Below are 26979 nucleotides of genomic sequence, written 5' to 3'. Positions count from 1 at the left end.
AACTTACTGAGAGATTATCTTTTGCCGAGGGGCTGCTAGGATTAAAGGCTAAAGGCCTGTGCCATCAGGCTGTTTTAAATCCTTTTAAAGTTGTAATTTATTCCCCTTAGCAGTAGTTGGCAGTAATTAGACAGTAATGCTCAATTGGTATAAAGCAAACCTGCCCATAAAACCCACTAGGAAACTTTTATTCTTTATGTTTATGGTATGACAAATAATTACAGAAGCGTGGTATATTCTTGTTGAAGGAGCCATTTATTGTGTGGCCCTAGGCAAGTTAATTAACGTTCTCTGTGATTCAGTTTCTCTCCTAGAAAACGGAGATGCTAATACTATGACTTCTTAGGATTGCTGAGAGAACTGGGTTAGTTTACACAAGATATGCTGAGCAGTGCCTGAAATATAATGTGCCCTGAGTTGATTTTAACCACACCGTCACTGTCACCACCACGACAACCTCCATCATCATGGAATTACTCCCCTGCCCACTGACAGAGGATTTGGGGTACTCTGCCTGAATTTGAACAATCACTGGGTATAGAGTCTAAGCTAGGCTGAGGACCTGTGGTCTCACTAAACTTGAAATATTTCTGATTTAGTGAAGAAAATCAGTTGTTTCTAGATTAATTTTAAACCTTGACACTAAACATTAGGATATTTCATGAGGCTAAGTTAAGAGATATGGCAGGTGTCTTCTGGTATTTTAACCTCTAGTCTGATTTCTGGAACAAAACTTACTTAATACATTTAAGGCAGACTATTTAATAATGTCTTAGAGAGAGAGAGAGGGTCCAGTTGCTACAAGTGCCTTTTGGAGTGCAGGGTACACCATACAAATAAAGTAAAGTAATGATAGATTTCTTTTACCGTCCTCAGATGTGCTTTTTTTTTTTTTTTTTTAACAGGAAGGGTAATATAAAAATACAGTGAATACTATCAGTGACATCTGCTCTTGTATGCAGCTGTTTTCCATCTTACTAACTCCTCTCGTTTACTGCCTCAGTTTTCTGTGTTTGAAAGCCTTTAGAATCTCTGGCCATGCGGGCAGTTAGGAAATTTTGCAAAGATTCATTAAATTCCATCGTTAACTATAAAGAAAAGTCTGATTCTTAACACTCCCAGTGCTGTTACTTTATTGGCATAATTACAAAATTAAGTTTTAAAAGTTAGTAGAATTGCTCGTTTTCATTCATGAAACCAATTACCTAAAATCAATACCAATTTTTATTTTCAAAGCATAGAAAATAATTTTGTAGTTGCAGTTATGTTCATTATAGGATTCAGATTATAGAGTAAAGTGTGTAAGAACATCAATGTGTGGCATTCCTTGAATTTAATTGTTCCTAAGTTTGATCTTGCTTAAAATGAAGCCTCGTCAGAATTCAGGATATTTCTTATCATTTAAAAAAATGTGTTTATTCGACTCATTTCCAGCAAGTGCAAACCCTTGTAGCAGTGTTTTCTCTTTTGTTTAGTATGTCTGGACCTAATAGTTCTTCAGAATGGTCCATCGAAGGGCGTAGATTGGTACCACTGATGCCCCGACTGGTTCCCCAAACTGCCTTCACTGTAACAGCAAATGCTGTGGCCAACGCAGCTGTCCAGCACAATGCATCCCTTCCTGTGCCTGCAGAGACAGCAAGCAAAGAAGGTGAGTAGGACACTGTGTTAGAGATGATCCCTGTCAGGGTTCTTCATCTGTTTGTAGTATGTGCATAACAATTACGAGATTGATTGTATGGCTTTGAGTCTCAAACTAGAAACTGCCAGGCTTTCAGTCTCCACTAAAATAAAATTCTTTACTTCAAAGGGAAAACTATGTTAGTCACAGAATTGCAAAAAGCTTTCTCAGATTGAGTTTGTGACATTAGTGTATCTTTTGTCTTATTTTGTTTGTTTTGTTTTGGCCATAAAACCCCACTGTAGCCCAGGCTGGACTCCAAGTTGAGGTAGTCCTTTCGTCTCAGCCCTCCTGCTGCTGAGATTACAGGCCTGAGCTCCCATGTCTTCTGAGGTGAATGGAAGGACTTAAAGAATGGCAATGTAGAATAAACAAGATGACAGAAGCACCTGTTGGGTAGAAGATGTTGAGCTGATAGCTCCAGAAGGGTAAACCTGTCTTTTTGAATCAGGGTACACGTAGCCTGTAGGGTTTCAGTCAGTGAGCACCTTTTTTCTGTTACTTAATCTAGTAATTGTCACACTTTAAAAATCCTTGAATTCTCTTAGCAAGGATATTACTGAATTTGAAAGTATGCTTGGAACAAAAGCAGCTCTAAAAACAATGCATTGCTAGATTATTCTGAGAAGTTGTCTTGTCTTGTCTAGTAGTGGGCTTTGAATAGAGTGAGACACACACACTTGTCTGGGCTTGGCCTTAAGCAAAAGGAAGCTGTATTTTCAGGGAGGCAGTTATCTGTGCAGACTTAGGTTCTACTAGACCCCTGTGTTCCTCGTGGTTGGCAGTTATGTTTCTTCTCTGTGCACTTTTGCCTTTTCCTCTTGCTGGCTGGTAAAATGGGAGGAAAGTTGGGTTGCTAATAGTAAAACCAGTGTTTGGATCTAAGTTTGTTATTTCCTAGCTTTGTGACCTTCAGCATCTTAGCATCTGTAAACTGTGTTCCTCATCATTAAAAGGGGGTGTGGTGTGAGAGCTGGTGATGATGGGAAAGACTTAGCACAATACCTGGTACTCAGTACAGATAACTCCAGGCTCTTCTTGGTGTTCTAAGTTGTGTCGTTACACTAAATGGTAAGGAGGTTGAAATTTCATGTCCTTATCTGAGTTATTGTTGCACTACTTGGCTGGCAAATGACAGATGAGTTAGTGTATTTAAAGAGATGGTAGCTTGGTTCTCCTATAAGCACTTTGGAAATTGCTGTGATTAGGGAGAAGTTACACTCACCCCACTGTTGGTGCTGATGCTGGTTTTAAAAAGTACTTCAAGTTTGTGCCTGTTGTCCAGTTTTTGCCATTATGAGAAATGGTTTCCCTTTTTCCTCAATAAAGTTTGCTTTATACTTCCATTTACTGTTACCTGTTGATAAGCTGGTAAATACTTGGGAAAGACCCAGTAAATGATGATTTTCAAAACAGCCCTTAACTCTTTGAGTCTGCTACCTTGTCCTAGCATCTAGCTTCTGATGACATGGAAATGATATAAAAGTATTTCTCTGTATGTCTGGACAGTTGTGGTGAAAGTTAACAGCAAACTTTTTTTTATCATTCCTTCAGTAGTGGTTTGCTATTCCTACACAAGTACCACGTCAACCCCAACCTCTACCCCTGTTCCAAGTGGCAGCATAGCGACGGTTAAGTCTCCACGGCCTGCCAGTCCTGCCTCCAGTGTAGTTGTCTTGCCAAGTGGAAGTACTGTGTATGTCAAAAGTAAGTGATGTTTCAGTGTTACCAGGGCCCTCCTGACTTAGTGCTGCAGTCTGAGCTCTGACTAGATCTGCTTTTCTGCTATAAATCATCGGGCTACAACTTGTTTCAGTGTCAGTTTTCGAAGGTTCTAAAGACTTCTTATCCGTATATATGACTAGGTATTTGCTTTTTCATCAGCTCTGGGATTTGAGAAATGCCATTTTTTTTTTTTTGTTTTTGCTTTGTGTGGGAAATCTGCCTTTGAACAGTGCTTTCCTTTAGGCATTGAGATCTTTTGATTCCTGCGGAACACAGATGAATAGGAACTGAAGGCATGTGCTTAGGTGACTATTTGATGTTTTCCCAGAATTCCACTCTTTGCAGTGCTTTCTTGAATTACTTTATATATCATCCAGCTCTTATATTTAGCGACTAATTCTAGGGGCTACCTTTTATATTGCTACTTGATACAATCTTAAAAATATTTTATTTGCAGTTTTAAACTGACTCTTCTCTGCTCTATACAAGGTCTTTTTTCTTTTTCTTTTCTTTTTTTAGACAGAATCTTCCTGTGTAGTTGAGACTGTTTTCAGACTTGTGATCCTTCCTGCTCTAGCCTCTGTGTGCTGGGACTACTGCAGTTACTACCAAACTTGCTTCTACAAAACAGTTTGATGTCCAGTTTTTCTTATATTAATGCTTCTTGATTTTTATTTAAAAATTGTTTTATATTTTACTTTTGTTTGCTTTGCTTTTTTATCATTAGTATTTTATTTTAATTGGTCTCAATATAGTAATAAATTATTTTCTCGTAGATTTTTGAGGTGGTATTTGCCTTTTTTAAGATAGGTTTCTAGGTCATTGCCAGTGCTGCATAGAGTCTAAAAATTGAAGCTGTAAAGACTTGTATTTTATTACCAACTCCATGAGTCACACTGTGTAATATTTTATACATACTCTGTAGAAATTTCCCATGTACATTGCTGTGTATCATATGAATTTTGTGAAATCTACAAAAGCATTGAGCTACAAAAATGCTGAGAGTCATGGACTGTTAAGTTCATCTCAGGGTTTTGTAGATTTAACCAAGGTAGTCTTTAGAAATGACTCTCAGGACCTTTTTGTTGTTGTTGTTGTTTTTCAAGACTGGGTTTCTCTGTGTACCCTTGGTTGTCTTGGACTTGATTTCTAGACTAGGCTGGCCTCGAACTCACAGAGATCTGCCTGTCTCTGTGTCCCTGAGTGCTGGGATTACAGGCATGTGCTACCATACCTGCCTCTGGACCTATTTTTAAAAATAAATTTTAAAACTACTTTTATAAATCTCAAACATTAACTATTTCACAAACATGTATTTTTAAGTCACAAGAATTATATCACTTTGTTCTCAAAGACAATGTTAGTTTTATTATTCATTCACCAACTTTGTGAAAGTCAACATACCAGGGAGACAAAACAGTTAGACTTAGTCATTCTTGTCTAAAAGCTTTTTAATAAGGGAGATGTCTAGACAGTTGTACAAAGTGCTTCATGTACTTATGCTCAAAGGAGAGGTGGGTTAGCTTTGCATCACTGAGAAGGCGGCTTGCAGGGTGATGATGGCAGGATGAAGAAGAGGTCTTCAAAGCTGGTGGTGCTCTTCAATGAAAAACACGGTACACAGACTCAGAGATAAGAAGGTGCTGAAGTATGTTTGGATAATGGTGAGAAATTTAGTTGGTCAAGATTTTAGATGGGCACAGGGTTAGGGTGATGGTATTGTGTGCCTTGAAAGATAGTGGTCCTTGAGTTTTGGTCTGATAAGGATTTTGGGAGGATAGGGAAATACAGACTTAGGGAATTTCAGGCTGTGCATCTCAGTCATGACATTTCCTGTCTTGCTTTAGCATAGAGGAGTGTAGAACAGATGTCGAAAGATGCAGGAGTGTCTGATAGCTTTATTGATAAAATACAGACAAGAGACAAGGAGCCCCAAGTGGAGTAGTAGTTTAAGGAAAGGGTGGGTATTAAGAGAGACAACTTTTCTGAGGGACTTAGTGGCAGATTGGGCATAAAAGAAAGGGAGAGGCCAAGGATGACACAGACATTAAAAAAAGTATAAGAGGCAATGTTAGTTTGTGTAAGTAGGAATACTGTCATCGTCTTTCAGGTGTTAGCTGTTCAGATGAAGATGAAAAACCCAGAAAACGCAGGCGAACAAACTCTTCTAGCTCCTCTCCTGTTGTCCTGAAGGAAGTTCCCAAGGCTGTTGTTCCAGTCTCAAAGACGATCACTGTGCCCGTGAGTGGCAGTCCCAAGATGAGCAACATCATGCAGAGCATCGCCAACTCCCTACCACCCCACATGTCACCCGTGAAAATAACTTTCACCAAACCATCCACACAGACGACCAACACAACAACACAGAAGGTAGGTGCTGGAGGGAGTCAGTCCTTCTGCCTCTGCCCACGGTGTGACGTAGAGCTAGCTGGCGGTCACCTGCCGCGTGCTTATGCTGGGAACACTCCTCTTGTTTAATTCTGCACATAGCACATTGAGATAGATATTATTACTCACTTTGTAGGGATGAGGCTCACGTGCCAACTGATTTGCTCAAGATGACAGCTAGTAGATCTGTTTCTACACTTACAATGTATTTCGTAATTGTAGTGCCATTTTGAAACAAACTAGAAAAGTTTTAAAGTCTTCATTTATGTGGCTTGTCTTAGGTTTAGGAAGTCAGTTTTTGTTCTGCTAGTAAGTAGAGCTAAGTGTTTCTTAGGAGAAAGAAGGGGAATGGGTAAATGAATAGCTGTTATGCTCCTTTTTAAAATGTATATGCTGTCATGCATTCATTTCTGACCTCAAGTCATTAGTATTCTGTTAATTTCATGTTCTTGTAACCCTCGGTCTTCACACTCGTTTGGATTCTGATGGCCTGAGCCTTATTTTACACCTGCATCTCTGTGGTTTCCTTTTTAGCATCTTTCTGCTCTTCCCTTTTTCTTAGTTTACTTTGCTAGAGCATGTCCTTTAATAGCTTCCCAGTGTATGGGTGGCTGAGAAGTTTTTTGAGATCCTTTGTGGACAAAGGACATTTTTTTTCCTATGAGTATTGAAGACATTTTTTACTTCGAGCTTCTAATATTACTTTTGAGAGACACCCAGTGCTGTTGTTTCTTTCTAGCTTCTGGTTTTGTCTCTGGAAACTTTAGAGGACTGAACCAACAAGGGCTTCAGGACCCTTAGATTCTGTTTTTAGAGCTTTGTATCCTGTACACTCAGGTCGACAGCTCTCCTCGCGGGTTACCTCTTTGATGGTCTGCATTTCCGTTGTGGATCACTTACTGAGAATTTGGAACTTTCTAAATTGATCCTTTAATTTTCTTCTACTTTTTCATTTCTGTTTTCCAAGTGTTTTCTACCCCACCCTCACCCCCACTGTAACATAGTAGCTTGAGGTATGGATTTTGGAACTAGACTTTCTTGATTTTAAATCTGGCTTGTCACTAGCTTTTTTTTACTGTGAGGAAACTAAACTCTATACCCAGGTCTTTCCTGTGAAATAGAGGGGAAAATCCCAGTGTTTGTGTAAGATCTTTGGGTATAATAAATAGTCTATGTAAAGATGTTAGAAGAGACCCTAACACAGGTAAATGTGTGTCGTCATTTTCTGTGCCCTTGATCAGTGTCTATATTACTTGCATGGAATTGTTTATTTTTGATATCATACTTTATTTTTCTTGGAGAAAGGATCTCAGTATTTAGTTCAATCTTGCCCTGGATTTACTTTGTAGCCTTAGTTGGCCTTGGAGCCTGAGTGCTGAGGATCACAGGCATGCATTAACGTTCTTGGCAACCATCATATTTTAAATTTCTAATAATTCTTCCTTCTCTTGTAGATGTTCCTTACTTTTCTTTTGAAAAATAACACTCTGCCTTTTTTTTTTTTTTTTTAGTGTTCTGCTTTTTGATAGGATGATTGTAATTTTTTTTATTTGATTATATCATAAGTCTTTTGGTCTGGCTTTCTTTTTTTCATATTCTTTATCTTACCTGTTAGTTTTTCTTTTCAGAATTTCCTTAAGTATCTGGCAGTCAGCTTACATATGAAGCTGGCACACTCACTGCTCTATTACTGTGCCACTCATCCTTAGGGTTTTCCTGAGTGGGTTTGATTCATCAGGCAAGAATCTTCAGCTTCCTACTTTGAGTATTATAAACCTGGCTGCCAGTATTTTAGAATAAATCTCAGAAGGGTACTGTGCTATCTGAGATAATAAGTGTTTCTAGTCTTTTCTCATCTCAGGGACAAGGGTTAAGTAGGATTGAGTATTTTTGATGTGACACAGAGCTTGCACCCTAGAAAATGCCAGCTCTTTTGCTTTATAGAGTGTTTTTGGAAGTCAGCATTTTACTAATTTACTGATAATAATGAGTTGTTTCAAATACATGAATCTGCCAGTTCACTAAAGCACATCCATCAAATGTTGAAATCAAATGTTTTATTATTTATACAGCGTTCTGCCCGCATGTGCGCTTGCCCACCACAAGAAGGCACTGGATCTCATTAGAGATGGTCGCGAGCCACCATGTGGTTGCTGGGAATTGAACTTGGGACCTTTGGAAGAGCAGACTGTGCTCTTAACCTCTGAGCCATTTCTCCAGCCCAAAATCAAGTGTTTAGATGGCTTCAGGGCTTATTAAACATAGTCTTTACACTTTTACTTGATTTCAAGTAAGCATTTCTGAATGTCACTTTTTACATGGTGTTGCAGTTACTCCTGTTTTGTGCATGTGTAGAAGGTTTTTTGTTTCTGGTGTGTGAGTCATGCTGGGAAATGAACCCAGGGCCTTGTATTGACTGGAAAAGTGCTCTACCACTGTGCGGTGTCAGCCTTAGCTCTTAGTTATGCTTTTGAGCTGGCCTTCACACCAACTGACTGTTACATAACTTTGTTTCAGGTTGTTAAGTCTTCACTGTAATGCTTTTAACTGCCTTCGTTACTGGATCTAATGGCTATTTTTTTTTTTCTCTTCTTTCTCTTTCATCTACTTAATAATGATTTTAGTATTCAAGAAATAGCTTAGGAAAGCTGCAGCTAAAAGAGTACCTAGATCTCATCCATATTCTTTTGTGTTTCATTTTTATTCATTATGTTTATAAGTAGTTGATGTTATAAATCACAAGTTTATTTCCTATTTCTCCTATAGACTGCTGAGGGTAGCTTTGATCTGTTTTATTCATCACTATATTCCCTAGTACTTAGACCAATGCCTTGGCATGTACTAGATGCTAATTAATATTTGTTGAATGAATGAATTAGTTAATGAACAAATCAATACACACAGTACTATCTGGTCATGTTAAGCAAGCACTTTCCCACAGAGCTGTGTCACTAGCCATCTGCTCATTGTCTACAAATCTACCTGTTTCCTTCTAAGACAAAAGTGATAATAGTACTTATGAGTTACCAGGAGAATTAGATGAGATTACTCATTGAAAATAATTATATAGTCCATACAATGCGTGTTTAGTAAGTGCCACCTAACGTCATTAGCTTTCTAATCTTTTTTGGTGACTTATAAAAATATTTGTAGCAGATGGGCTCCCCGTAAGTGAAATCTGAATGCTCTGGCTTCTTTTCCTTTTTCCTTACTGACTCTTGTTTTATCTTCAGGACTTTGAGATGAGAATGAATATTTGAGGTTGTCAGACTCATGCTTTTAAGGGGCACATTTATTTCCAAAGTCACATATAGGCCATACAGTAAATTTTCAGATCCAGAAATTTAGGCTTACTTGTGTTTAAAACAAAACAGAACAAAAAATACACAAAAACAAACAAACAAACAAAAAAAAAACCCCACAAACATTTAAGAAAAATAGACTCATTTATTCTACAAATAATTACTTAGCATCTACTGTGTTTCAGTTGTAAATCTGCGCCCTTGTCATTTCTTTTCTGCCATTTATTTTTAAAAGATTTTTGGACATCTAGTTATGGTTAGGATTAATAAATACACTTTCCATGTTTTGTTTTGTTTTCTGTTTGCTGAGGAGTTGGATTTCAAAATATTCTTATCCAAGGCCATTGTCATAATTGTATTTACCTTGGATTACTTACAATTTGTATTAAAGTCAACTTAGCAATTACTAATTGTAGGCAAATGGCCTTACATTAGGTGTAATTGTTGCTGATTTTGTAAATGGTATTCACATTTAAATAGGCTGTGCATTTTTAGTGTAGATACATTTCCACATATGTTAATATGCTTCATTTAAAACAACATTGGTACAACACTGATAAAAACAGAACAACACAATACAGCTTAATGCTTTCATGTGCTTGATTGATATTTTTTATTTTGTCCTTAGGGTGCAAGTCCCAGCACTCTTAAGGAGTTTTTGTGAATACTAGAAGGTCAGTAATTTGAATTATGGCCTGAATAAACACTGTGTGATTCACTTGGCTTCAGAACCTTTTTATCTTCCCTCTTGTAATAAGCATCTTTAAAGTATAAGTGATCTCTCCAGGGTGGATCTCTAGTTTGGGAAGCACCTTTACAGGTCAGAAATCATTTATGTACTGAAATCTCAAGTTATGTCTTATCATTTGTATCTGTAATCTAAAATGTACTCCTAAGGACTCTAGATTTAGTCTTTTCTTAATGTTAGAACCCTGCCTCCATACCCTCATTCTGAAATTTCAAATATTTGAACTGTGCACATTTGTCTTTCCCTTCCATGCACAGCATTGCTAATTGACTATAGCTTACTTTCCTGCCAAGCCTGGTGAAACCTCTTCTGTACAGCAGTCATCAGCACTGTGCCTCTTGGAAGCTGTGTTCAGGATTGGCAAAGTGAAACCCAATTGCCTTTAGTACTCTAAGTAGTTGGGTGTGGTAGCTATGATTTCTTTGTATACTCAGGGATATCAAGAGTTAGGCAGGGAAGGAAAGAATGTTTCTAATGAAACAAACACAGTATGTTTAACATGTTTCTAGATAGCTATAATGCTTCACTCATGTTTTTCTAACATTAAATAGAAACAGTAAGTTGCTAGTAAGTATCATCTGTAACTGTCAAATGTTGACCACCTGCTATGTGCCTAGTAGATGCTTCTCATGATATATCACCTAATCCTTGTAATGATTTTGTAAGGTCAGAATTATTATCCTTATAATAGAAAAAATAAACTGGAGCCTCGAGATTTTAATACATCTAGGGGCCTGTCATTTGAAAGTGGTAAGAGACAAGATGATCTAAATTCAGACTCATTTGACTCTGAAACTTAGGACCCTGTTATAGTGATCCACTTCTCAGTTTTTATAATAATATTTTTTATTGTTTTCAATAATATTGCATATTGTTGGCTAATCCAGCCTGCTTGTGATTATACCCACCAGCTCCCTATAAATGTCTGCTGGTTAATACATGTCTTGACTATTAACACAACTGACTCTTTAAAGTAATGGACAAACACTAGTGTAGTAAATTCTTTGTTACACTGAACATATGTAGCAATGGTATAGTTACAGTTCCCTTGATGTAGATAGAGAGTATGAACTCAGACAGTTTTTGACTTGACCACTTCAGACTTTCTTTAGGGCCAATGTAGAACTGAAAAATAATTTCTTCCTTAACTTTTTTGGATTTCTTTTTCCAAAACAATTTGTTCTGTCCTAGGTAGGCACAAATAGTTTTAGTGAAAGCACTGGGTATCACTATAGCACAACTTACTCACCCGCAGACCAAACTGTGGTGCATACTATTGAAGCCTAAGTAATTTCTGTATTCTCCATTGTAGAGTGGGATAATGATAGTATCCATGTCATGGGATTTGGGAACAATTAAATAAGCCCGCGTATCTATCAGCTCAGGGAGCTCTTCTTGGTTCTGTTCTAGGAACCTGTGGTTGTCATTCATCAACAAGTTGTAGTTTCTCTGCTTGTCACAATAATTCAAATCTGATCACTTCCCTTTTCTTTTTTCTAACACTCTAGCCCAAGAAACTGTTGTCACTTCTTTTCTGGCCTGCTATAAAAGCTTCCACTCTTGCCTTACTTCCTAGAACTAGAACGATCTTTAAAAATAGACATCACGTCTTGTGTTTGTGCTTAAAATCTTCCTGTGGCTTCTTATTGTTCTTAATATGAGATCCACATACTTTAGTCTGACTTTCATATTTGATCTAGCTTTTGCTTTTAACCTTCCTTGCTGTAAGTTTTCTGTACTTTTTTTTCCTCTCAGCACAGTGTAGGGTCTCTTATTCAGTGCTGTTTCCTGTGAAATGCACTGCTGGTAACTCTATGGTTTCTCAGCCTTATTGCCTAAACCTTGACATCTCTCTCTTTATATGTGTTCTGTGTGCGAGGCTAGGAGCACATCCTCCTCCTTCACCAATAAGGTGTAACTAACAACTCCCACAAACATTTCCATCACCACCATTTCTACTGGCTTGTAAGAACTTCATCTACTGTCACTGCCCTACTGTAGCTTCAGTCTAGCAGGTACCTTAAAAGGTAGATTTAGCTTTTAGAAGTTTCAGATTTATAGAAAATTTATAAAGGTTTCATACGTTACATCTCTTTCTCTGTTAATGATTCATTGTTTTAATTAATAATAGTAAAGCAGTAATATTAACTTAAGTCCATAGTTTCTTTGGATTTCCTTGGGTTTTACTTACTGTCCTCTTTTGTTCTAGGATTTCTCTCTAGGATGTCATAATCTGTTTACCTGTCCAGTCTCCTTACACACATTTCCCTGGGAAAGTTTCTCAGATTTTCCTGCTTTTTGATAACTTTGACAGGCAGGTGTTTTAGTAAGCCCACTCCTAGAATTTATGGATTATGAGTTTTATTGAGGAAGATTGCAGAGAGGTGGTGCCATTTACATCACATCATATGAAAGGACACGAACTGTCGTGGCTTTAAGTCATCTAACCCTCCATTACTTCTCAATAGCTGTGTGCCTTATAAATGTCAGTCTGTCCCTTTGATCTTCAAAGCTTCTTGAGTATCCCAAGCTTACTTTGCCTTGGGCCTTTGTTTCCTTCTGCCCATGCCATGAGTGTCCTTAAGGTGTAACAGCACATGGTTTGTACCCTGACCTCACTGGTTTCTTTCAAATGTTACCCTAGAGAGATCTTCACTGAGAACTTTATCTAAAAAGTTTAATATCTCACCATCCTCTCTTGCTTTACCCGGGTTTCCATTTGTTTCTACATGCCATATATTTTTATTGTTCTCTCTGCGCTAGAATGTAAACAAGTAAGTTTTGTTCATTCTTCTATCCCCAGCCTCTCGACCCATGGGTGGCACATAGTAGGTGCTCAATAAGTATTTCCACGTGACCAGATCTCCAGCTTACTTTCTCATGTGGTGGTGTGGACTTATCCCCTGCATGGGGTATGGTGTGCTGGGGTGCTTGCACTGACACTGCCTTAAAATACTTGCTGAAAATTGGTGTGATTATATAGTTTTGATGATTGCTGGTATAGGAATGTGTCCACATACTTCTGGCTTATTGTATATTCCTCTCTGTTGAATTGTTTTTCATATTGCAAAGCTTAGTTGTGAATTGTATGAGTTTCAATACCCTGATAGCGTATGGCAGGTGCATCAAAATGACTTGTTTTTCCTCCTTTAGGTTATTATAGTGACCACATCACCAAGTTCAACCTTCGTGCCCAACATTCTCTCCAAATCCCACAACTATGCAGCAGTCACTAAACTTGTACCAACATCAGTCATTGCGTCCACAACTCAGAAGCCACCTGTTGTTATAACTGCATCACAGGCCTCTCTGGTCACCAGTAGCAGCAGTGGCAACAGCAGTTCTACGCCATCACCTGTTTCTAGTACAGTTGCAGTAACAGCTGTGGTATCTTCTACACCATCTGTGGTCATGTCAACAGTAGCACAAGGTGAGTGGTGAGCCACCATTTAATTCTTTCCATGTGTGGAGGAAAAACAAGAGAGGCAGGAAGAGGAGGGGGAGGGAGGGGAAAGAGAGAAAAGGGTAGTGGAGAAAAGAGGAGATATGTATGGAGGGAGGGAGGGAGGGAGTGTATATGTTCTTATCTTAAGATTGAGGAGCTCTGCTGTTGGGTCAGTGCTGACTTGTCTGCTCACCTTCTCTTAGCTTGAGAATGTGAAGTGTTACCAATTGTCTTCTCTCTGTAACTCCTATGCCTTGCCCTGTCCTTCTGTCCTTGGAACCCCATTACTTTCTAAGTTCTTCCATTTGTAAACATGTAAGCAAATTTAGCCTTTGCTGTAGATAAAGTTAGCAGCACATTGTACATGCTGTTGTGCACTTTAATGTTTGGAAAGGAGAATCTGTAATTTGGTGTTAAGTCCGGTGCTGGTGTCACAGAGAGAAGTGTTCATTGGCACGTTCTCTGTGTATGTAACAACAGCTTATTTTTAGACGATTGCTTCTTATTTGGTTCTTCTAGTCTTTGCTCAAGATTGGAAGCTGTAAGTAGCTTTTGATTCTGTCTCTAGTGTCTGCCCTTTTGCCTTCCATTAACCAAAGAATAGGCCATTGCTAATTACTTAGGTTGATGCTTTTTTTGTTTGTTTGTTTTTCGAGACAGGGTTTCTCTGTGTACCCCTGGCTGTCCTGGAACTCGCTCTGTAGACCAGGCCACAGAGATCCGCCTGCCTCTGCCTCCTGAGTGCTGGGGTTAAAGGCGAGGTTGATTGCATTTTTATTCTATTGCTACTATCTCTTATTTGGTAAGAACATTTTTTCTTTCATTTTATCCTTTTCCTCATATTTTTAGTGGGCTTCATGAATTTCTTTCATGATAGTGTGACAGTCTTCTGCTGACCTTAGTTCTACACTGTCTCAGCTTATGTACAATGCTGCTTCCAGTTCCCTTGCTGCTTTCATTTTATTTAGTCTAGTTCTGAAGAAATTTCTGTTCTCCACTCTTACTCCATGAGAGTCTGTCCTTGTCAAATTTCCCTGTCCTATCAGTTTTGTGATGGCTCACATTTAGCATCTAAGCAGTTTTTTGTTTTTTAGGTTTTTAAAACCTGAAACCAGTGGATTCAAGAGTTTTAGGGAACAGTAAAGAAACTTAAAAAGTCCACCAATTGCCCACAGCCATATCACAGCGCCTTCCTGTTTAACAGATTAAGTCTTTTCTTACACTGTAGTGCTGTTCTCTTTCTGTAGTAAAAACATCCCTACTCCATCCATATGACGGCATTTTCTTATGGGTGTATACCTCTCTTAGTTATTTCATTATTGTTTAATTCTGTTACCGTTGGGCAATTTCTTACTCACCATTATCTAGGTTATCTCCTGGCTTTAGTATTCTAGATCAATATCCTTGATACTGTGCCGCAGGAGCAAGAGTTTTCAGTGGAATAGGGAGCTTCTGGGAGTTGTCTATGTGCATACTTTACCTTCTTGAACCTTCAGTATGCTGGGCTAATATTAAGCCCTTGTTGTTTTGCTTATAAAACAATGCAAAATAAAATACTATGAGGGAATAATTTCTTTTTAAGAAAATTATTTTCAATTTTTTATATTATAATTTAAATTATTTATTTATTTATTATTTATACAGTTTTATGCCTGCATATATGCCTACACACCAGAAGAGGGCACAGATCTCATTATAGATGGCTCTGAGCCGCACCATGTGGTTGTGGGAATTGAACTCAGGACCTTTGGAAGAACAGCCAGTGTTCTTAACCTCTGAGCCATCTCTCCAGCCCAAGAACATTATTTATATTGTGTGTAACTGTGGTTTTTTTGTGTATGTTTGTGTGAACATGCACATTCGTGGCGCACATGTGGAAGTCAGAGGATTACTTGGTTCTCTCCTACCATGTGGGTCCTAGGGATTGAGCTCAGGCATGGTCACAGTCCTTTTTATCTGCTGGCCCGTTGTGCCAGTTTTCAAACTGTTTAACTAGTATGTTGTCTTATTCTGGATTCCCCTCCTCACCCCTTTCAGTATCTTCCTAAACATATAAAACATGACCAGTAACTTTTATGTCTTATCTTTCTTCACTTGCACTTTATTTGTATCATTGTGTGTGCATCCAAGTGTGCCTGTGCCACAAAGTATGTGGCAGTCAGAAGACAACTTCATGCAGTTGGTCCTTATTTCCCACCTTTATGTGGCAAATAAATGTTTTGTTGAACCATCTCTTTTGCCCAATTTATACTTCTTTACATAAATAGGGATTTTGGGCTTCATTCTTTCTCTAAGGTCATGTTACAGTTTTAAACTTTTATATTGTAATTAACCCATATTTTTATTTGGTATAATGAAGTATTTTAGGCTGGGTAACTTTATAATGGAAAATGATTTATTTTAGCTTCTGGTTTGAAAATCTAAGGTCAAAAACTTGCATCTAGTGATGACTTTCTTGCTTTCAGAGCTTCAAGTCACATGGCAAGAGACCAGGATCGCACATGTGTGCCTTCTCTGAGTTCTTTTCCTCTAAAAAGCCACTGATATTTCATCATGGGATTCCTTCCTCATTATCCTGCTTAGTTTTAATGATCTCTTTAAGGCTCTACTTCTAAACTATAATTATTAAGTCAGATGAAGTTTCTAGCTTTTTAAGACTTTACATTGGGGATTGAATTTCAACACTTGGGCTCTGCTATATACCCAAACCATAGCATATCTTTAGTCAAAATTAACAATGTAGCTTCATCCATAATTTTTCCAAAGATAGACTAATATGTTTTATTTAGTGGTGTTCCCTGTATTCTTTTGGGCATCCAAATGTATAATGAATTAATTGTTCTAGAGTCTGATTGGATTAGTGCCTAAACTTATTCGTAAAATGTGATGTGTGCTTGAATGAATGACTTCACATAAATAATCATTGATTGACTGATTTTTAACTGAAAGTTTATTATTTCAGAAATCTATAAGACAGAAGGCTTTAGTTAAGTTAGGAAATCATTCAACCATCAAGGAATTTTTTCCCTCTTTGGGTAACTTCATTATTGGTTAGATGAGTGCATTGTAGGTATCATAGCCAGTTATGAAAGTATCCAAAGGAGGAAGAGAAAATTCCTTTTTGTGTATCCTTTCTAGAAAAGAGAAAAGCTTACCTAGATGTTCTTCAGCTCCAGGAAGAGATTCCTCTCATATCATGTTGTCTGTAATTAGCTTTACCTTATTCTTGGAAAAAGTAGTGGACTACCATGGCCGTTTACATCAATTGAGAATTGCCCTCTAAAGCTGGCTTAGGGACTAGCCTCCACAGAAGGGTATGCCACTGCCAAAAAGTGTGGACTCTCAAGGGGAAAAAACATAGTTTTGTTAAGAAGGAAGAAAGAAATTAGACTAGCAACCAGTAATGAAGCAAGACTATATAACCACGAGTGGGCACTGTAACTAGTCTACTTTGTAGTTTTTTTTTTTTTTTTTTTACAACATTTGACTTTTCATTTGATCTTTTGTATTTCCAAGACATTAGTTTGCTGATGGCTCAAATCCTACTTTGACCTGCCCACCCTCCTTTTTCCTAAATCTTCTTTACTTTTCTATAGGTGTATCTACATCAGCCATCAAAATGACATCGACAAGACTGCCTTCCCCCAAAAGCTTAGTGAGTACCCCTACCCAGATTCTCGCACAGTTTCCTAAACAGCATCAGCAGTCTCCTAAACAGCAGTTACATCCAGTGCAACAGCAGACACAGCAGCCAGTGGCCCAGCCTTCCTCAGTGTCTCAGCAGCCGCAGCCGCAGCCACAGCCACAGCCACAGCCACAACAGCCGCAGCAGCCGCCACAGCAGCAGCCACAGCAGCAGCCGCAGCTGCCTCAGCAGTCACCGTTGCCACCTGGGATCAAACCTACCATCCAGATCAAACAGGAGTCAGGTAACTGGGAAGTGTGTGTGGGGTCTGCTGGGAGTCCTTAGTCCACAGTTCTCCTGGTCCTGCAGGTCACGCGCATAATGTGACTTCCCGTTTATTTAGCTCCTTTTATTTCTTTCTTTGGTGTTTTATGGTTTCCAGTAGGAAATGCCCTACTGGATTTTCTTAGAGTGACGCTGAATGGTGTTGTGATTTTAGTTTTTCATTTTACATGTTTATTGGTGGTGTGTCAACATGTTGCTGAACTTGTATTCTTCTAGCTTGCTGAAGTTTATTATTTCTGGAAATATCTGCATAGATTTTTTTGGGATGCCAGTGTCTGCAGGATGTATTCCCTTAAGTCCCCTATAAATAAGGACAGGGCTTTTCTTCCTTTCCAATCAGTACTCTTCCCCGATTGCCTTTCCTTTCTTTCCTGTCTTATTTCACTAGCTAGGATGTATAAAAGAAGGAGTGAACGAAACAGACATTCTTGTCTTATCCCAATCTTCAGTGGAAGGGATTGGGTCTTTCAGCATTGAGTGTGAGGCCTGTTATGCGATTTGTGTGAATGTTGCTTTTTAAAGATTTACTTATTATTATGTATACAGTGCTCTGTCTGCATGTACACCTGCACGCCAGAAGAGGACATCAGATCGTATTCTAGATGGTTGTGAGCCACCATGTGGTTGCTGGGAATTGAACTCAGGACTTGTGGAAGGGCAGATAGTGCTCTTACTTAACCTCTGAGCCGTCTCTCCAGCTCCGCATGAGTGCTTTTTGAGTTGAGTATGTGACACGTGTACTTTGATGGAGCTTTCATTATGCCTGTGTGTTAGGTTCTGCCAGATGTTCTTCCGTGGTCAAGTGATGTGACCAAATACCTTTTCTCGTGGCTAGCTGCTGATGTACTGAGTCACGTGGGTTGATGTTGTACTGAACCAGCCACTATATGAAATGAGCCCTATTTGATCATGGCACATGATTCTTTTTATACACAGTGGTTTCAGTTTTTATCTCTGTCCATGAGAGGGTGAGTTTTATATGTATGTTCACATGTGATACTCATAGATGTGTGTGAAGGTTTCTGTGCACATGTGTACAAGTACACATGGAGGCCAGAGGTTGATGCAGATGTCTGTGGTCACTCTTCACCTTCTAAGCTGAGGCGGGGAGTCTCACTGGAACTCAGTGCTTGCCAGTTTGCTTGATCAGTTACCCAGCTTTAGGATCTCTCGTGTCTGCCTCTCACCTCCAGAACACTGGGATTACAGGCAGGACACCACACCTGCCTGGCGTTTATGTGGACCTCAGTTGGAACTCAGTTCCTCTAATCATCTGCTGAGTTGGTAGATAGTCATCTTATTTTGTAGTGTCTTTGTCTAGTCGGTTATCAAGGGACTAGTGGCCTCAGAGTGAGTTTGAAGTGTTCTGTTTTCTAGAAGAGATTAGGGAACATTGGTGTTAATGCCTTAAATATTTAGTTGACTTCCCCAGTGAATCACTGGGCCTGGAGATTTCTATTTTGGTAGTATTTAAATTGTTATCTTACTTTCTTTAATGGTTGTAAAACTGTTTGGGTTAGCTGTTTCATCAAACTTAGGCAGCCTATTCATTTCTAAGTTGTCAAAGGGTTATTTATCACTAACAGTTCCTTACTATCCTGTAAGTGGCTACAAAGTCTAAGGATCTTTTTCTTTGTTAGGCTTTCTAGGGATTATGAGAAAAAAATTTTTAATAGAGTTTTGCTTCATTGATCATTTTTTGTCTTTTGGTTTCATTTTCCCCCCTGTTTTCTTTGGCTATATTTTGCTTTTTTAGCTTCTTGCGACTGGAATGTGGATTGTTGATTAAAGACTTTTTTTCCCCTATGCATTTAACATTTAGCTTTACATCTATTTAACCATGCTTTGATGGATCCTCCTCAGCACTATTTTGTCAGCATCTTGTTATGTTGATATGTTGACAGTTTTCTTACAATTTTTCTTCTCTGGGACTTCCTCTTTGACAATTTATTTAGAATTATGCTATTTTATTTCAAACTATCCAAAGATATATATATTTTTGGTAGTCCTTTTGGTATTGGTTTCTAGTTGGATTCTACTATGGATTAGAAATATTCTCTGTGGTATTTCTGTTGGCATTAAGTATCTGAAGAGGATAAGCTGAAGTTCTGTTTTCTCCTGAAAGGGATGTCCTCTGGCCAGGAGCTGTGCAGAAGGGACCTTGCACTCTGTGACTGTAGCAGTCTGGAGTGGAATCACCAACTTACTGAGCAGAAGGAGGGAAAGAGAAAAAGTCCAGGCTCAAACATCACAGAGCTTGATTTGAGCTTTTATAGGTTTGGTTGGGTAGGTGTTTCTTTGTTTGCTATTTGCCAAATGACCCCTTTCCAGAGGATTCTCTCTTAATGTTTTGTTTTGGTTTTTCCTCTCAAGGAGGGAGTTTGACAGGGTTCTATGTTATAATAGCCTTGGTTGTCCTGGACTTACTCTGTAGACCAACCAGACTGGCTGCAAACTCATAGAGATCCACCTGCCTCTGCCTCCCAAGTGCTGAGGTTAAAGGTGTGCACCACCTCCTTTTATTGCATTTTATTTGTATTTTGTGTGTACATGTGTATATGTGCACACGTGTTGTGTGAGAGCGTATGTTTTGAGCATGCATGTGTGCCATGGTGTGCATGTGGAAATCAGAGTACACTTTAAAAGGATGAGCTCTCTTTTTCCACCATGTGGGTCTTTGGGATGGAACTCTAGTGCTCAGACTTGATGTACGCGCCTTTACCTGTGGAGCCATCCTCTGGGCCCCAGGGCGTTTCAGTGGTGGCTGTTTTAAAACTTTCATGAGTTCCACTGAGGGATTGAAAAGTTCCTCATGCCATCACATCCGGCATGGCTTTCCAGAATGTTTTAGGTGCATTGAAATGACTGTCTTTTGGACGGCAACTTTCTGGGCCTGCCACCTGCTGAGAGGGCTAAGTTCCACAGAACTTCTTTGGAAATTTGTTTACTTGATTTGCTTTCTTTTTCATGGTCAGTTTTGAGAAATAATGTTTTTCACAATGGTATTTATTTGATCCAGATTATTACCAGATTATTATTGGTTGATTTGCATAGAACTGAGTAGATTATCTGTTGAGTCTGGGAATTTTTTTCTGTGAAGTTTATTTCTAGGAGCTTCTTTCTAGCATGGGAATTATGTGGGATTATGGCTCATTAGTAAAAAAGTGCTAGAAGTAATTTTTCCGTATATAACCTCACTGTTATTTACTTGATCCTCACAATAGCCTTAGGAGGTATATACTAATTTAATTTTTATTTTGTAGATTAAAAAATAGTCAGGAAAGTTGTTTAAATAATTATACCCAAATGCTATAATTTCAATTTCTTTCTTAGCTAAAGGAAGTTTAGGATTATTTAAAGCTACTAATTACATAGGTCTATTTCTTTCCTTAATGTCTCAGCTTAAATCATCACTGGTATCAGTTACTTGCTTGGCGCTGTGACAGAAGCTATGGGGAAAGGAAAGGTTTACTTTGTCTTGAAGTTAGATCCTGATGGGAGGGAAGAAATGGTGGCTGGAGCCTGAGGTTGTCGGTCACACTGAGTCCTCAGTGAGGGAGCGGTTCAGGGTCAGAGCCCAGGGATGCTGTAGTTCTTTCCTCCTTAGCCCAATCTAGAAAACTTCTCCAGACATGCCCAGATGTTTGTTTCCATGGTGATTCTAAATTCTGCCAAACTGACAGTCCTGATAAACTATCATGCCATGCCATTCTTAGTTTTCTCTATGAAAATGTTTTGTTTTATGTATTTTCTTTAAAGATTAGAGTGGAGAAATGGCATTACATTTTTCTTCTTTAGTTACCACTGATTTAAAAGTGTAGTGAGCATAATATCTCATACATTTTAATGAAAACTTTGTGTTTGGAAAACCGATATAAACATCATAGCATCGTAAATAAAATAAAATAAAATAATTAAAATGTATGCTGGGTCTGGTGGCTCATGCCTATGATCCCAGCACTCTGTGAGTTCGAGGCCAGCCTGATCTACAGAGTGAGTTCCAGGACAGCCAAGGCTACACAGAGAAACCCTGTCTTGAGAAACAAACAAACAAGATAGAATAATTGTAACATAACTTTCTTAACATTTTTATATTTATTGTACATTGCTTTGTGTTCTTTTCACATTCATGTTTTATGTAGGTGCGGTACTGATGAGGCCGTTTTTGGCAGTCTGTATTTGATAAAGTGAGGTATTAAAATACTTTTTATAGAAAGCCACTTAAGGTCTTCAGGTAGAGCACTGGCTTAGCATGTATGAACTCCTGGGTTCAACAGTTCCAACAACAAACAAAACAAGGAAGCTTTTGTTCATTTGTTTGTTTTAAGCTGAGCATGGTGGCACACATCTGTAATCCCAGTACTCAGGAGACAGAGGCAGTAGAATCTGTAGTTCCAGGCCAGCCTGGACTACTCAGTGAGTGCCAGGCCAGACACTATCGCATATGAAACAATGAAAATTGAGACAGCCACTTAAAAAAAAAAACAAACAAAAATTGTTCTTAGTCTATTAAGTTTTTATCAGCTTATTATGTCAGTTCAAAGAGTCATGAAAAATCTTGGTTGCGGAGAATCTGGAAGGGCTATGTGGACTGCTTTTGATGTCTTATACCAGTCCTTTTTTCTCAAATACTTGTTTGGAATAGATTGCTTGCTTTTGCTAACTAGTTTGAAAGCTCATATGTACACTACCATGTAGAAAAGTCCAGGTTTAGCTTTCTTTAAGAAATCTTTTAATGTAATATAGCTGCATTCTTGAATTGGGAGAATTAAGGAAAAGGGATTTGAACAATGGAAGCGTAAAGTTCCATCAGTGTTACAAAGGCATCTATCTCTAGGGTAGGACTCAGTAGGTGTGTGTGACTGTTGCCCTATTGGGCTAAGTGACAGTTTTAAAACATTATTTGTACTGAGATTTATCTTTTTTTTCCCAAAGGTGTTAAAATCATCACACAGCAGGTTCAACCAAGTAAAATCTTACCCAAACCAGTGACTGCAACTCTACCCACCAGTAGCAATTCCCCAATTATGGTGGTTAGCAGTAATGGTGCAATTATGACAACTAAACTGGTAACTACTCCTACTGGTAAGTTTCACAAGCATGAGTCCATTCATTCATGTCATCAAATAATTTCCCATACTAGCAGTGTGTGTTACATCGCACATCTAGAAACTCAGACAATTCTACAAAGAAGTTTTTTTTTTTTTTTTTTTTTTTGTTTAGAGACAGGGTCTGTTGCCTAGAATTCTCTATGTAGCTGAGGTTGACCTTGAACTCATTCTTGATCCTTCTGCCCCACCTCCTGAATGCTGGGATCACAGGTGTGCGCCACCACACAGGTTTGTAAGTTTCTGGGGATCAAACCAAGGGCCTGGTGCATGCGAGGCAAGCTCTCTACCAAGCAGCTTTCAAAAGATCTTTCTTGACTCCCTCTCTTCCTGTCCCGATCCTGAGGTTAGTTCTCTTTTGATAAATATTTTTCAGTCTTGTCCTTTTTCCTTACTTCGGTTTCTACCTACCCTGTTGCTTGTTGGATTGTTTTATTCATATTAGACAATAAGTTTTATGGGATTAAGGGAACGAATCCATTATTCACCACATATAGGTGCTCATTCAGGGTTTGTTGAGTAACTGAAAACATGGCCCAACGCACAAGGTTTTTACTCATGGGGTTAAGAGTTCATGCTGCATTACAGTGTAATAAGTTGCCTAGGCTGATGGAAACATGTTACTGTTTTAGAGAAAAGAGCACAATCAGCCTGTGCTTGAGGTGGTAACAATGTAGAATATTTTAAATTACCACCCTTTGTAAACTTTAAGTATTAAATGATATCAAGTCTGGAGCTAAGGAGATAACTCAGTGGATAAAAGCACTGGTTAAGACGTCAACGTTAGTGTAAGGAACTGTGTTCAAATCCCCAGAACCTATATAAAAGCTAGACCCATAGCAGTACTGACTCATGTTTCTGTGTTTACAGTGCAGCAAGTGTTAAAATCATTCAAAGTATTCATACTTTATATACCCTTATACCATGTTTACTTTGCACTAGCTACCCCCCCCCCCCCCACCCCCGCCTCCTCCCGGTTCAGATGTATGCTGTGTTTAGTCTAATTCTTAGTGTTCTTCTCAAGGTAGTAATGGCTATAAGTTTTTAAACTTCCTAAACTGGGTATTTTGGAAATGTCTGTCATGTGGTCTCTGAGTCTCATTTCAGTGTAAGCAAATGCCATCTTAGTCTTTTCTGGTTTTCCTCTTCATTTTCCCTGAGGGTAATTTTCCCTTTAGGAATAGTCTTTCTGAGTTCCTAGGTTTTTAAGAAACTGCAACAGATACATCTGATTAGTGTTTAATCTCTCCTTGGGAAAGAGAAAGCCGTAGAAGTAGTGGGGAGGGGTATACAATCCTTTGAGAGAGACGTAAAGATAAATCTTCTAACGGGTCAGTTAAAGTTGAAGAAATGTGCAAATAGAGATATTTTAGGCTAACAACTGTTTCTGGCAATTCTTGGCAGTTTCAACAATGATGGCCTGATCCTTTAAAAGATGGAAATCTCTTTAGAAAGTAGCACAGAATAAAACAGAAATGTCGTAAAATTTATGTAAATAATATTGCCTTATCTGCTGCATGGTGACGTTGGGTTTGGCTCTGGGACAGCATCAGACAGATACAGGGACCTTACTATCTATAACGGAAACCCTTACAATGCTTTGGCAGGAAGATGGTTACATTTAAGCTTTGACATAAAACTAGGGGAAGAAGGGGAGGGCTCTACCTTTCCTTGGACTGGTAATTTGACACAACACATCCCAAAGTTTTATGTGTAAAGTTAATTTGAATTGACTTGGTATTGCTTCTTGCTATTCATGTTGAAAACTGCTGTAAAATTGTAAATGAATGTCTTGATATCTTGCAATTCCATTTTCAAATTAACGTGATATAGCTGACGTTGAACTATAATGAAGTATACGATTATCATTCTTTTTATAAGTATTGACAGATTTTTCTTTTCACTGCTTTCTTCCTGTAGGTACTCAGGCAACCTATACCCGGCCAACCGTGAGCCCATCCTTAGGTCGTGTAGCCACAACCCCTGGAGCTGCAACTTATGTGAAAACTACCAGTGGTAGCATCATTACTGTAGTACCCAAGTCATTAGCTACCTTGGGAGGCAAGATAATTAGCAGTAATATTGTTTCTGGTAGGTATATTTAGAATATGTTAAAACCGTGGTAATATTTGGTTAGAAGAAAAGCTGTGCTTCTCTACAGCAGGACTCTATTAATAGCAGTTTTTGCTTCAAAATGTGATGCCATGTTTTCAGTCCTTATATGTATGATTAAATAGTTTTTCGTTTTAGTATTAAAGCTTTTGATAAGTCTGAAGTTGAAGGGGCATCTAGTTTAACTCACAATGTGAAGATTATAGTTTGTGTTTGCATAGTGATTTTTTTATTTAAAAAATAGTCTCCCTTTAACAACCCTGTTTGACTTGTATAACTTGGTATTGTACCAACACAGGAGACGTGGATTTAGAGGTCACATAAAGATGTCCAATGCCTGCAAAGGGGATAATGGAATTGTATTTGCATCTGAATATATTTCAGGAACATAGTTTGGATTTTTCAGTTACTGGTGTCACTTTAGCTTATTAAACAAAAAAATATTTGATTATCTTACTTTCTTTTCACCATTTATGCTATTTGATTTTTAAAAATATTTTAACTTAGATAGTAAAACTAACCCTCTGCCTATTTATTGGTGTGCTGGAACAGTACCTGGTTTTCATTGGCTCTTTACTCTTTACAGTATGTGGGTTATAGATTCTGAAGTGGAATGTTAATGTGGCACTTGCTTTCATTGATTATTATTTTTAATTAAAATTATATAAATGATCTGATTAAACAAAACTTGTGGACTTTAGCTGTCTACTATTTTTGTAGACTAGTCATGTTTTGTCTGTCCTGGGTGGGTTCTAACATTTTTAAAGTGAAAGGAATAAAGTTCCTGGCAGTAATTGGATGTTGCTGATAACTCAGAGAATGGAAAAAAGCAGAGCGGAGCTTGGTGTTGGCATAAAGCTCTGTATTCCAAGCTGTTAATTTTGGCTCCACTCTTAAATGTAAGTAAGGGAAACCTAGTGTTTGCCAACCAGAGGAGGGAAGAGGTCATTGTGCAGTAGCTTCTAAGTGGACCTTTAAGTAACACAGTTAATACTCTAATTTACTATTGGATACTAGTTTTCTTAGTATAAAGTTCTTTCTCAAACATATTTCAGAAAGTTGACCTTCCTTGGAGGGTAGCTTTTTATGAGCTTGAACAGCTTTCTTACATGTATCTGCGTCCATAGTACTGTATAGTTTGCAGGTGTGTCTAGGTGTTGTGACATCTTTTTAGGATCTTATTCATGATGTAGCTGCTGGGTGCTAAATTAATGTAAGTATGCACAGCCTAGAAGCAGAGATTTGATCTGATACCTACCTGTGCGCACACGCATGCACACCCACATGCGTGTGCGCACACACTATTTACCTTTGTATTACAGATGAAACTACTCTTGGTTAGTTGCTATTTCATGTGAATACGTGGCATGAGAAGAATTACTAAAGTCCTCCCAGCTTTCCAGCATTGTAGGATATACTGGCTTAGAGTTAAAACAGTTTAACTTGGGGCAAATACTTTCACTTACCGAGCCATCTTTCTGGCTCCCCTTTCACAATCTTTCCTTAAAAAAAAAAAAATAGTGCTTTTACGTTATATTCTTGCTGTCCTATGACACTGAGATTATAGTATAGTAATTTAAAAAGTCTATTCATCATCAACTTTAGCAAATTTAGATACATTTCCACCATCTATGAGCAGCTGGTGGGTTCTGATTTCCCTCTCCCACACAAATGAAGTATTTTTGCCAAAACATTTTCAGACATTTGACTGTAAGAATAGAAGATTTTAGAACAAAAGAAAAAAAAGAACTCTCATTATGTGGGACTTTAGAAAGGTCCAAGAGAAAGTAGTCTATAATGTTTTGTGTAAATGCTTACATGTATATTTTAAATTTTATTTTTTATTAGCAATTTATATCTTTTTCCATACCGGTAAATGCATTTGGACTAACCCATGGTTATGTGATATTCTCTTGCATGCCATAATTTAGTCATATTCTTACTATTGAATGATTCAGATTGTTTATAGGTGTGGGTTTTTTGACTTTCAGTTTTTTTCTTCTTCTTTGGTTATTGTAAATAATCCTGTGGTGAACATATATAAACTATTTGTGAAGCTCTTGCTTCCTTTGCATAACACCTTAGAAAGCAGGTTATATTTCCCATAGTATTTTCTAGAAAAATTGTATTTTAATTTTTATTAGAAACAAATGGAAACTATGTGATTTATATGCATATATATCAGATAACTCTCAGATTTATACTTTTTTGTGAACATTCTTAAGTGTTCATTGTAGAAGTATACTCACTTTATGCCCAGGTTTGGTTCCTTTAGAAATGAACTCATTGTCTTGCCTCTAAGGGCATTTTGAAGACTTGGGACAAGACTTAATGGTGACTCCTTTAATCTTCCCAGTGTCTAAGCAAGGAGCTGTTGTTTGTGTACTCTGTGTACTTTTTTACTTATTTATTACACAAAAACCAAGATTTGAGAGTCTGTGGTTAGTAGGATCTAAGCCAATAAATGTAGTAAGTCAACACACCATAATGTTGTAACGGT

General features: G+C 38.1%; 1 protein-coding gene across 1 annotated transcript in view; it reads left to right on the top strand.

The window, feature by feature from the left end:
* Emsy (EMSY transcriptional repressor, BRCA2 interacting) overlaps positions 1-26979 on the top strand; it is a 70670-nt gene that overhangs the window by 14501 nt on the left and 29190 nt on the right. The window contains exons 6-13 of the mRNA XM_051148998.1: positions 1476-1651; positions 3236-3388; positions 5517-5776; positions 12998-13274; positions 16886-17061; positions 17131-17218; positions 22195-22344; positions 24288-24458. Coding sequence (XP_051004955.1) covers positions 1476-1651; positions 3236-3388; positions 5517-5776; positions 12998-13274; positions 16886-17061; positions 17131-17218; positions 22195-22344; positions 24288-24458 — 1451 coding nt within the window. The remainder of the gene's footprint in view (positions 1-1475; positions 1652-3235; positions 3389-5516; positions 5777-12997; positions 13275-16885; positions 17062-17130; positions 17219-22194; positions 22345-24287; positions 24459-26979) is intronic.

Source organism: Acomys russatus, chromosome 7, assembly GCF_903995435.1.
Source record: "Acomys russatus chromosome 7, mAcoRus1.1, whole genome shotgun sequence".
In the NCBI taxonomy this organism is placed as follows: domain Eukaryota; kingdom Metazoa; phylum Chordata; class Mammalia; order Rodentia; family Muridae; genus Acomys; species Acomys russatus.
Note: the sequence above shows the minus strand (reverse complement) of the source record. Positions and strands in the feature narration are given on the sequence as shown.